The following is a 12255-nucleotide window of genomic DNA, read 5'->3' as shown; positions in this document are numbered from 1 at the left end:
ACAGTGCTGAAGAAGCAGTCTGAGTACTGTAGGGTGCTGCTGTTTTGCCCAGTGAGGAAGTTCCAGTGTGCTTCTTCCCAGTACTGACTGGTCCTGCTATGGTCCAGGAAGCTACCGATGACTTGGTATGGGACAGGGACTTATGCCTCTTTGTAGAGGGCTTGGATAGGAAACCTTCCCTCTTGTCCTTTTGGGAGCAGATGTCTCCCCTTGCTCCTTCCACTCTGACTCTCTCAGGGGTCCAGGTTTTGGAGCTGCCAGGGAAGAGAGAAGGGGAGCTACTGTTACCCTATTTAAGCCAATGGTCAGGAGGGTCTCCCCAGTCAGAGATTGATCCCACCTTCATGGTCTCCTCCATGATGAACTTACAGAGTCAAAGCTCCCCAGAATGCTTAGTTCTACTCAGGAACAATCTGCAGATACTGTACCTGGAAGTCATATGGAGTTTCCCCAGGCAGTATAGACAGAGGTTGTGGAAGTCTGTGATTGAAAAGGGTTTGTGGCACTTTACACAACTTTTTAAACCAGGGACCCTTGGCATACTCTGGTCCTGTAATCGCTGGAAGGCTGAGGTTGAAGGGTGGAGATGGTACAGCAATGGCTCCCCACCCTGGTGAGCGAGACAGAAATTACTAGGGAAAAATCTTAGGTCCTGGATATATGGAGTGCATGCACAACTTGAAGTGAACCACACATAGGGACAATCACTCAAAGAAGTAGTAGTTTAGTTTTTTAATTCCTCGTAAGGTTCCCCCCCTCAAAAGAGGAAGCTGGGGATTTTTTCCAGGTTGCTTTTTCCAGTTGCATAGCCTCCCCTTCCTGGATGGGCACACAATTCCCCTATTTCCTGGCTTTTGAGCTTGGCATGCTCGCTTCCGGCTGATCCATTTCTCCATCTTCTGCAATGCCGTCCCTAGGTCACTCATATACAACTCTGCCATGTCACCCACTTATGTAGAGGCAGGGGGACCTTGCTAGTTGATTCTTGCTTCCTGAACATCAAGTCATAGGGAAGGAGGGGTTTGCAGAGTCCAAAAATAATCTTATCAAGAGAGTAATGGATAGCTGAGTGCTGGTCAGCATTACATGTAAAGATGTTTTTGTATTCCAGTCTTGTTGGTCTTCACTGACAGATGCTAAGCATGGAACCAGTGGTGTGGTTTACTGTCTCCATTTCTACATCACTCACAGAGTGGGTGACACTCGGCCTCATACTGGTTATCTGGAGTTGTCAGCAAACTTTGTGCAACAACCAGGGTTCAAACTTCTTACCCGATCACTACAGATTCAGCATGGTGGTCTGATCTGCAATACTACATGTTTCATCAATGCCAGTCAATCCTTTATGCTTTAGTAGTTGTGCCACCACACAATTTGAGAGGTTGTCAGACACTACCAGCAAATACTGATTTACAGCTGGTGTTTCTGGTAGTGAGCCTTTCAAGTCAATATATGTGAACTCAAAACATGGGAGTAGCATCTGGTAGAAGAAGAAAGGATTCTAAGACTTTTTAAGGAGTCAGCATTTAAATGGGGTTTGTGGAAACAAATCAAGTCATTTAAGTACATGAGGATGTCTTCAGTTCTCAAAACTTGGGTTAGGTCATTTACAACCCCCCGAAGCATCCTGGTGCGTTAATAAGCAACAGTGTGTGACAAAGGCATTTTTAACTTGATTCTCAGGTGCCACTTTAATCTGATGGAATCCAGATACCAAATCAAAACTACTAAAATATTTTGCTCCTGACATTTTATCCAGGGCTTCTGCTATGTGGGAGTAGCCATCCTGAAATGTTGTGAAGTAAGTTTCCTGTAGTCACCATATCTTCAGGTCTCCTTTGGGCTTTTCCAGTTACAACTGGAGAGACACAAGACGATGTAGATTGTGCAATCAGGCCATCATGCAGCATATGATGTAGCTTCTCTTCCACTGCTATCTAATATACCAGGGGAATCGGATACATGAGCTGCCTCACAGGAATGCTCCCTCACTTAAGAACAATCTGAGGTAGTATCTGTTCACATCTCTCAAGATCTTCATTATTCTTGGAGAACACACTAGCATACCATAAGAGCAGCTGTTCTAATAATTTTTTGTCACCTTCTCTGGCAGCATCTCTCAAGTCAACACTTAGCTCTTTTACATCTTTTAATCTGTGCCCCATGAAAGGTTTTTAGATATCAGCTACACTGTGTACTGTCTCCATGGTCTGATTTTTCACTAGCTGCACTTCCAGGTCAGTGACATTAACTGCTCTTACTCAGAACTCACCCTTTGGTCCAGTTCAAAAAAGGTACCTGCTAAACAGCAATCCTGACTAGATATTTGTAGCTTCACACACTCCTTCAGGTTCACTGCAGAAGTCCTTTATCTTTATAGGCATTAATGCATGATGACCTGGCTTCACCACAACTGTATTCTAAGCCATCACAGGGAGCAGTTTTTCTCTGTCACTCTTTAGGCCTGGTAGAGGCATCTCTAAGCCTCTAAGAGTTGCCCCCCAGGGTCCACACTTCCTCTTACTCCCAGATCAGATACAAAAACATAATATACAAGACTACAACTTAACAGTAAGATAGAGATACAGCACCATTTATCAGTAGAGGCTATCTGCACTGATTGTTACACTATCTGAAATCTGTTACTTTAAGAATATATATTACAATAGGGTTTTTCATCACATGATCACACCATTAAAGAGAAGAAATAATTAAAAAACAAGTCATGGCCACACACGAGCTTAATTTAAAATAATTTCATCATCAAGCTTTGCAAAAAACCCTGGAACACACTTAGCTACAAAGTTGAAAAACTGTTGCCAATTACTCGCCTGCCAGAAAATTACTCATCCCAGTCAAGTGGGTGAGGAGACTTTTGCAAGACTACTTCATTATAACAAAAAGAATAGTTGCCTCTATAGGAGGGGTGGTATAACTGAACAACATAAATTATAGCAGCATAACCTGTGGTTTACACAAGCCCTAAGAATAATAGAGTTTCTTCAGAAAAATTTCCCTCAGTTTTCTGGTATGGAATCTAAGCATAGTTTTCAGTTACTGTACTTGTCAAAAACAGCAGTTTCTATTATAGAGAACGTTTTAAACAGTTTAAGTGCAAAAATAATTTACTAAAACAAATGAGAATGGATCAGCAGAACATTAATTCAGCAGTCATGAAATGTGAATTATATTTAAGGGTGATCAACAAAAATAAATACCGTATATATATGTTCTTGAAAAAAGTGAACTAAAATTTCCCACTCCATAGTTAAGATTTTGTTTTTCACTAAAAGTTACATAACATACAAGATTAATGTTTGTTTTCGCTTTTACACATTCAGAAAATATTTTTAAATTAGCTGTACAGTCATATCCACAATTTCTGTAAGATACTTTATGAGTAGCATGCTAAAATCTCACATACTTGCTCTGCATTTTCTTTATTCGCTTTGTTCTCCTCATCCTCATCTTCTTCAGGTTCCATAGGGGCAGGAGTCAGCGAAGCCACGAAATGCCATAAAATATCATGAAGAGAAGTTGTTTGAATGACATTACAGAGAAGCCAATTAAAAGCCTAAAACAAATGTAGATATAAAATTATAGTTTAGGTTAGGAAAGTTGGAGGTATGGACATAGAGTCCAACAAAAAGATTCATTTTAAACATTTCACATTAGGAGAGGCACCAGTATTTTGAAAAGTTATAAAAAATACTGCTGCACAAGTACTTTTATTAAGCTATAAACTATTTCTTACAATTATGTAAACATATAATACGGAATACACCACACTGATGGCTTGTACATAAGACAATGCACAGCAAGCTGGGGGGTAACTCTACAGTGCTCTAGCCTGTCACACAGTAACTGATCATGTGGAGATCATGTGGACTCTGTTACAGCATAGTACTTTAAAACAAAGCTTGGAGAGAAAAAAAAAGTCCCTTAGATACATTTAAAGATTAGAGAGATACTGCTGACCAGCCAAACTAGCACATTTACAGTTAACATTTCTATTTTTATAATTCTGATTTTACAGACATTGTTATGGCTACTTAGACTTGTTTTAAAACTTGCTGGAAGTCTCAGTTTAGGATTAGTAAATGAGCATTATCTTTTTTGTATTAGTATTTAATTTAATATAAAAATTTGTTTCAAAACTTCTCTGGAATTAGGACAAGTAACTGATGTGTCATTTTTATTACAGTTAGATCCATTAATGCATTAATACCTCCATAGCAAAAACTCGGCAAGCGGATTTCCGTAAGGCTTGTTTCATTGCTATTTCAAGCCCTTCCAGATCATGGTGCTGGATTACAAATGCCAGAACTGGCCACTGGAAATTTCTCTCTCCTTTAGAAAGAGAGCTGTGGGCGGAGATTAACCGAGAAAGTTCAGGAGATGGATGTCTCAGGAGAGATGATCCCACTTCTATTTAAAGTATAAAAATATATACATATTAGATTCTTTGTGTAATTGTTTTTACTGCAGCTATAAAAATCAAAGTACCAGTTTGCTAGTATTTATAAAATAGCAACTTTCTTAATAATGTTCTATTGTAGAACAATATGATACAATTGGTGAAGTGAAAAAATTGTGCTTCACTTCAGGGTAAACAGACACTAAAAATCTGCAAGAATTCTTCCTGAGTTTTAAAACCAAGCAGAAAACTCCCAGGAATTCATTTCAGATCTGAATTAATTCCTGAGCCACTCTTAACGCTCTGCATATTTCTCATAGCTTACATGTGGTTAATATTTGACAAGCTATTAGTATTTGGAACTGGGTGAATAATGGAATTTTTGGTTCACTGTCAATTCTAAAATATCAAAAAAAGTTTAATTTCAGATTGAAACTAAAACATTTTGAAAGCTTTTCAGTGAATAGAAAAAGTTTTGAACTAGGTCAAACCAAAACATTTCATTTTGGGGCATTTGACAAAAGCAAAGGAGGACTAGATTCACAAAGTGACCAGAGACTGAGAAGGAGAAGGTTTTTTTTTAGCCCAGCAGTTAGGGTACCCACCAGGGAAGTGGAAACCCAGATTCAATTCTCCTCTTCGCCTGATGTGGAAAAGGGACTTGAATAAACTATTCACTGAAAAAAGTCTGCCCAGCTCTATTACATATATTTATAACAAATGGTAATTTTTTTTTTTTTTACAGCCTTTCACTAAGGAACTGTAATCCTATGATCTATCCTTAAACTCCATTTATTTTTTTAAAAACTAAAAATAGACGTTTTAGAAAAGTGCAAATACTTTTTCTGCTTTAAGATGTCTATTTTTACCTGCGTCACCACTGTTGACTCTTCTTCTGGGAATGGCCTTAACCCGTGCAGGTAAAATCGAGTGCTGTTTGTCATATTCTGATGCAACAACCGAGTATGACCTTTGAAAAACTGTGCGCTTTGCCAGGTCTGTATCTGTTATCGGACTGGTCTCCAAACTGGAGAGAAAAGAAATCAGTGAGGTCATAAAAACGTTTTTTTAAAGTTTTACTGATATAACTCAGACAAAATTCAGAACTACAGTATTACTATTAAAAAACCAAGCTTTAAAGACTGGAAATGAAGCAGATGAGAAGCAGCATACATTTGGATAATGGCAATATTTCGCTGTATGAAAATTTACCTTATGCAACATAATAGTAATAACTATATGAACTCATATAGTTGTTCATATAGTATGGCCAAAGAGAAATCTTGCAAATTCTTTCAACATAAACATTACTAATATGCATATCTTGTATTTCTTAAAATATATAATTGTGATGTAGCAAGGTAAATCCTCGCAATCCAAATATTTCATGGGAGGAGGGGCAAGGAGAGGCATCCAACTATTCAGATGGCAGTTTCAGATAAACAAATTTATGATGTAGACAGATTTATAAACTCTGTGGGCCTCGTACACGAAATTTAAAAGTTTGTTTCGTGGGGGAAATCATGTTTCCCAGCCAGTTCTGATCTGCTGTTGCCGAACCACTGGAATGTTTCACTCCCTCCTAATTTGTCTGAACTTCTTATGGTCTACAGAAGAGCTCCTACTTCCCACTCTTCCTACAGGGTGTGGGCGAGCCCCATTACCCCAAGTCTGAAAAGGGGCAAGGTGGCTACACCAAGGTGATCCTGAAGATCCCTGTTAGAGCAGAGATTTGAGATCAGTTGACCAGACATCTCGTTCTCTTTCCAGAAGGAGATCATGGTTAAATGTTGAGATTCAAATTTGTTCTTATATGTCAAGCTCCATGACACAGAAATAAATATATAAAAATGTTGTGGCTGATTATGTCCTCCTGATATATGATATATCCCAGATTTTGTTTCCATTTTGTTTGCTTCAGTGTCAAAGTTCAGACTTGCGGCAATTCTGTGTTAAATTAAGTCATATAAATTAGTTTAAAGTTTTTAACAGAATTGGAGCTCGTGTTCCAAAAGATATGAGAGACTGTTGTCTTTCTGGAAACAAGTAATTTCTGGTCGCCTGTAAGCCAAACATATACACAAGTTATGGCTATAATTCAAGGGTTGAGCTGACTTGGTATTTTGGCTACCTATTGCAGCAACAATTCCCACTACCCTTGTGTTCACTTCAGTGCTGTGCTAGTATGTTAGCTAACAGTTATCAAGAACTACACTAGCATACCTTGGTGGCATGGATTTCATGTTACTCTCTGGTTCCTCAAAGACATTAGGACATGCATCAGGAGTGACTGATATGTATGGTGCAGGTACTGAAGTTGAACGCAGGTATCTCATCTCATCTTGGAAGAGGTTGTCATCCTGATAGCTAACAAAGTTTTCATGATGATGCCTGCATTAAAGCAGATATTTAAATTGATGATGATTTGTAGTATCATAGTGCTCAAGAATCCTACTGGACCAGAACCCCACTGTGCTGGGCATTGTACAAACCGAGAACCAAAAGACAGTTTTCAAAACCAACCAACCGACCCTTTCCAGTCCAATTAGCTAGCATTTACTGTCATTTACCACATCTGTATACTTACTGCATTTGAGCCTAACCTGGTTGTGGCCTTTAGAAACTGAAGCAACGTAAATGTTAATATGATGCTGAAGTAGTGAGCTAAAGAATAGCCTATCTGGATGTGTTTATCATTTGCTAACGTTTTGCAAACAGCAGGGCTTCTCAAGATGATGTTACTTACTGTAGAACCAAATTTCCTCCTTCATACGGAACCATTTTAGAACTCATGAACATTATATACTAAATTGAAATATACTGGGAAATACAAAGGGGCACATGCTTAAATGCTCTGAATTGAGAGGAGAAGGTAGGAGGGGGACTATGTATACTAGGCTCAAGTCATAACATGAGTCTTATTATGGAGTTCTGCTACCAAGTTCTTAAATCACTGAAATTTAAGTTTTAAGATTTATTCATCAAGCATTCAAAAGTGGGTTAGGGCACTTCCCAAATTCAGTAGCTCTGATCCCTGGAGCAACTGCAATCTAAACAGACATGACAAAACCATGGCAGATGGAGAGAAAGTCAGGGGACAAGATAATAAAGAAGCATGAGAATGCTTCCCGAGAGCAGCACACTTTTATATATACATTTTAGTTTAGTATATCAAATACACATTTTATTTTTATTCAAACATTATGAATAAATGGATTTATGAACTCATGAGTAGCTTTCATTACCTTGCTAAAGTTTGCAGGTAGAGGCACGACATTTTAATGGGAAAGTCCTCAGAAATTCCCTCTTTAACACTGGGAAGCTGAGACTGGAATGGTTTTGCAGGATGATAGCACAAAATACTGGGCTCAGCAGCACTGCTCAGGGACAGCAAGAACAGAGCATTGGCTTTAATCACTTGATGAGCTTCCATAGTTGGCAAGGCACGAGGAGTCTTAACTTGCATTGGCTTTCTCCTGTATTGTTTAACCTAGAATACAAAAATGTTACACGTTTACATATTATTTTATTATAAGTAAGGCTAAGACTTAGACATCAGTATTTTTAGTAAAAGTCATGGACAGGTCATGGGCAATAAAGAAAAATTCACGGTCCATGAACTTTTACTATAAATACCCATGATGACTAAATCTCTGCTCCTAGGGCCCCAGTGCTCAGGGATGGGGGAGCACTCAAGTGCTGGGGGCTGACTACCCCTGGTAGCATGCTGCTCTACGGCCCCCAGGGACCTCTCTCCCAGGGACTGCTGTTAGGTGTTGATTATTCACTAACTGGGGGCTCGCTGTCTTGCTGGATCCTCTGTTCATTTGGGTCAGTTTCAATCAGTTAATTAATTAATCAGTCATTCCACCCAGACTGCTATGTGACACACATGCACACACTTCCTGTCTCCCGCACCGTTTGGGGAGCAACGTTAAATATTTTGCACTCACTTAGTAGCAATACAACACATAGAGGGAAACTGATACATGCTTAGGATTCATAAAAATGTTACAGAAAATTCCCACTTTGACACACATGTTCACATACAATTTTTTCCACAGGGCTCCTGGCTTGTTCAGTGGATAGCACAGACCATGCTTTGGGAATGAATAAGGGTTGTGTAGTGAAGGACATCGTTGTGACTCTAAGACCCCTTGCTCATTCATTCAAGACATTGGAAGGTGTGTAATGAATAAAGCAGGGGATGCAGGAAGAAAAAAGATGGTTTCATGGTTAAGGCAGCTAAATGCCCTGGAGAACTGAATTCTATCCCTGCCTCTGTCACAGAGATCCTTTGTGATGCTAGACAAGTCACTTAAACCAAACTTTTCACAGGTGCCCCCTTAGCATGCTCATTTTCTGGGTTCCCAATGTGAGGCCCTTTGGTCTGATTTGCAGAGTGCACTCTCAGCTGCAACTGAAGTCAATGTGAGCTATGCTATGAAGATATTAAGGCTATATAATTCGAAGTAGTCTGAAAAATTAGACCTTATGCAAACCAAACTGGGCATCCCAAATTAGTGATCACTTTTGATTATAAAATCTCTGTGCTTCAATTCCAAACCACTCACATCAGTAAGCTTAATTCTAGCATTTCCTAACTTGCGAGTGCTTGACTTTGAAATCTTTACATTCTTTGAATGTAATTTTTTGTTGCAATTTTATTCACATTGCACTTAAACGACAAAACACAAGGGGGGATTACAAAGGAAATAAAAATGATACATCAGACAGGCTAGAGAAAAAGTTTCCTTACCTATTAATATTCTTTCTTCAAGATTTTCTATATCAGGCCTTATACTTGGATTATAGTCCCTCCCAACCACCAGACGGAGAACAAGAATTTAGATAATGCCATATCTTCCCTTATAAGGGTCTAGCTATCTCAGCTTTCAGTTGAATATTTCAGAAGCAGTACTAAGTACAAATGTAACCAATTCATCAATAACCATTAAAAAATGTTAATTTCCGTTTGTCAGGAACTCTATCAAAGTTCTTAATGAGTTAGGCACTCAAATCTTACAAGGTGGTGGATGGGACTGGTATAAAAAAGGCTTTAATGAAGGAAAATTAACAGATAAAGATAATTTCCCCCTCTCTCTTTGATCTTCTATAACAGATAAGCATGGGATCTTCCAAAGCATCTGATAAGCCAGTCTTCTTTGGACTTGTACACACAATAGCAAAGTCATGACTACAACTGTACTGGGTGTCCACATGAATTAAGGACCTTGCATACCCAGGTTCAGACTAAACAGGTGCCTCAATGGGGGTGGACATGGACTTGATCACCAGTTCCAGGGTACCATGGTCTTCTCAGTCAGCCTGGAGTTATAAGAAAAAAAGCTCCTCTTGATTTGGCAAACCTTGTACAAGACTATGTTGATCATGGGCTGGGGTAGGAGGGGAATGTACATTTGGCTGAGGTCTATTGACATTCAAGGTAATTTGTTCTGCTTGCTCCTGCTTTCTTGAATCTGAAGTATTTTTTTCCTAGGCATAATGAGATTTCATTCTCCTGGTTCAGTCTCATCCAGTCAGGTGTGCTGGGTCTCATCCTCAGACTCTGATTGCCAACTGACTGGTAGGGTTCTTTTTGGCTTAAGCCATCAACAGGTCTGTTTCCCTGAATACATATTGACTTCTTGTGCCTCTCTGGTGACAGATGTATATTACAGATCATGGTGATGTCCAAATAAATTTTTATGGATGAATATATTAGCTTTCCTTGGAAGTGTTAACATAGTGATCCTCACAACCTTGGACTCTAACTTGTTTATGGAAGACTTCCTTTGAACCAGTGATGAACATTGCAGCAATGTTCGAAAAAAATTTTCCACCCCAGTGGATGGTTCATTGAAGTTTTCCTCAGTTAGTTATTAACTCCATGACTCTCGAAGATATTTGCAGGATCTTTGAAGTTATCTCTTAACTCCACTTCCAACAGAAAGACACACTAAAGAGAGTGCAATGTAGAAGCATATTCAAGGTATAATTTGAAGCTCACTGCCATTGACCCTAGCACCTGCTGACAGTTCTATACTGTGCTCTTTGAGTGGTGAATTAAAAGTTTTGACTTGGTTCTGCAGCTTATTCATAGAGTCCTACACAATAAATGCCCATTTAGTATCATGAATTCTTCAGATACTCAAGGTTTCATGTGGGCCTGAAGGAGCTCTTCTTGTTTATCACCAACCCCTGCCTTCCCAAATTAGCCCTACTGTCTTCCACTGGTGAACTGGCTGAAGTGTCTGAACCAGCTCAGAGCTGCCAGTTGTCCAGATATAGGCTATAGGGTACAGCTTGGTCCAGGATAGCAAATCACAGTTATTTCTAGTGAGACTGTAACACTGGCATATGCAGGAACATATCCTAGAGATCCAATTGGCAAAAGAATTTGCCTTAGTCTCCTCCTAGAATAATTGTTTTAAGTGATTCCATCTGCTTAAATTGGCATTGACCCAACTGTGCAACGACAGCATGTTATTTGTCAAATAATGACTTATTCAAAGACATTTACCTACATTGCTTGCAAGATATTAGCTTCTACATTAAAATACGTTAGCATAAAACGAAAAACTAATTTACAGATTTGAATCTGAAAAGAAATAAATACACTGTAAAATAATTTGGATTAACAACAACTAATCAGTTATGACTTCTTCCCCTTCCCCCACAAGGAATAAATTGGATCTTAAGTACAAAACCAGAAGTGTTCAGTTTTTTTTATCACAGTACATTAAAACTACTCTTAATATAAATGAACATTTAATGACATTGAAATATCTTGAAATTCTAAAATTACCAAGATAACCTGAACTAATAATACTAACACTGGAGAAACAAATAAATATACCTTCTCTCTTGCTGCTGCTTGCTTTTCACGGAGGTATTTTTCTCTGCATCGATCACAAACCAGATACCAAGTGCTTCCTCCTATACCACCATCACCACAATTACCAGCCCATCCTCCGCAGAAGTGTCCAATGCTATTATAACCTTGACCACCTGCATACCGGCCACAACCTTGAAATAATGAAGACAAGATCCATAAACAGTAACTTTCCTTTTAGGAATAACCATTAATGCTTCTTTTCCTATCTGTAAAATAGGAAGGAGGAGACTCATTTTCTTTCCTTTAGCCTGGTTTTATTCTCTCTAAATTCCTTGAAAGCTATATCCTGAAAGCAAATGGTGGTGTCCAATACTTGGAAAGTTTTTGCTTTTTAAAATCTGTTGATCAGAACAGCTTTTTAAAAGCTCGAGATGTACATTCATTACTAATTAATATCACAGTAGTGCCCCAAACTCAAGAGACTGTGTAGACACAGTGAAGACAGTCCCTGATCCAAAAGGCTCATAATCTGAAAATGGGAAATGTTGTGCAGCCTTCATGATAGGTGGTGCTACCATCCTGCTGATAATTTTATCTCTCTTCATTCGCCAAATACATTTTTAAGCTTATTTTTGATGAAAGTGAAAACTAAGTAGCTTTGTTTCTTTTTGTGTTCAAAGGGTATCAGTCAAATGCCTGCAATGTATGCTAACTGCTCCACAGCAAAAAGAGGGAGCATAAAATTTCAACTGGATTCTATATTTTTGCTTCTCGCAGCTCCCATTGGCTGAGAACGGCAAACCACAGCCATCGGGAGCTGCGGGTGGCCATACCTGCGGACGATCAACATAAACAAAATGTCTCACAGCCCGCCTGATGGGCCGTGTGCCAAAGACTGCTGACCCCTGCTTTAAAATAAAATTTTAAGGAATTCTAAAAGATAAAAATGCAACGCTAGACGTAATAAAACTTTAAGGTTGAAAAATTAAGCTCTTAAAAG

At 38.8% G+C, this 12255-nt stretch overlaps 1 protein-coding gene across 4 annotated transcripts in view; it reads right to left on the bottom strand.

Annotated features, from left to right (window-relative positions):
* The window catches only part of MYCBP2 (MYC binding protein 2), a 457693-nt gene that overhangs the window by 57220 nt on the left and 388218 nt on the right, over positions 1–12255 (bottom strand). For all 4 annotated transcript variants that reach the window (XM_075061530.1, XM_075061532.1, XM_075061531.1 and 1 more), the window contains 6 exons: positions 11277–11446; positions 7663–7907; positions 6641–6808; positions 5287–5444; positions 4229–4428; positions 3425–3574 (listed from right to left, as the gene is read on the bottom strand). In XM_075061530.1, the coding sequence (XP_074917631.1) occupies positions 3425–3574; positions 4229–4428; positions 5287–5444; positions 6641–6808; positions 7663–7907; positions 11277–11446 (1091 nt within the window). The remainder of the gene's footprint in view (positions 1–3424; positions 3575–4228; positions 4429–5286; positions 5445–6640; positions 6809–7662; positions 7908–11276; positions 11447–12255) is intronic.

Source organism: Chelonoidis abingdonii, chromosome 1 (genome assembly GCF_003597395.2).
Source record: "Chelonoidis abingdonii isolate Lonesome George chromosome 1, CheloAbing_2.0, whole genome shotgun sequence".
In the NCBI taxonomy this organism is placed as follows: Eukaryota; Metazoa; Chordata; order Testudines; family Testudinidae; genus Chelonoidis; species Chelonoidis abingdonii.
This window is presented reverse-complemented; position numbering and strand designations above follow the sequence as displayed.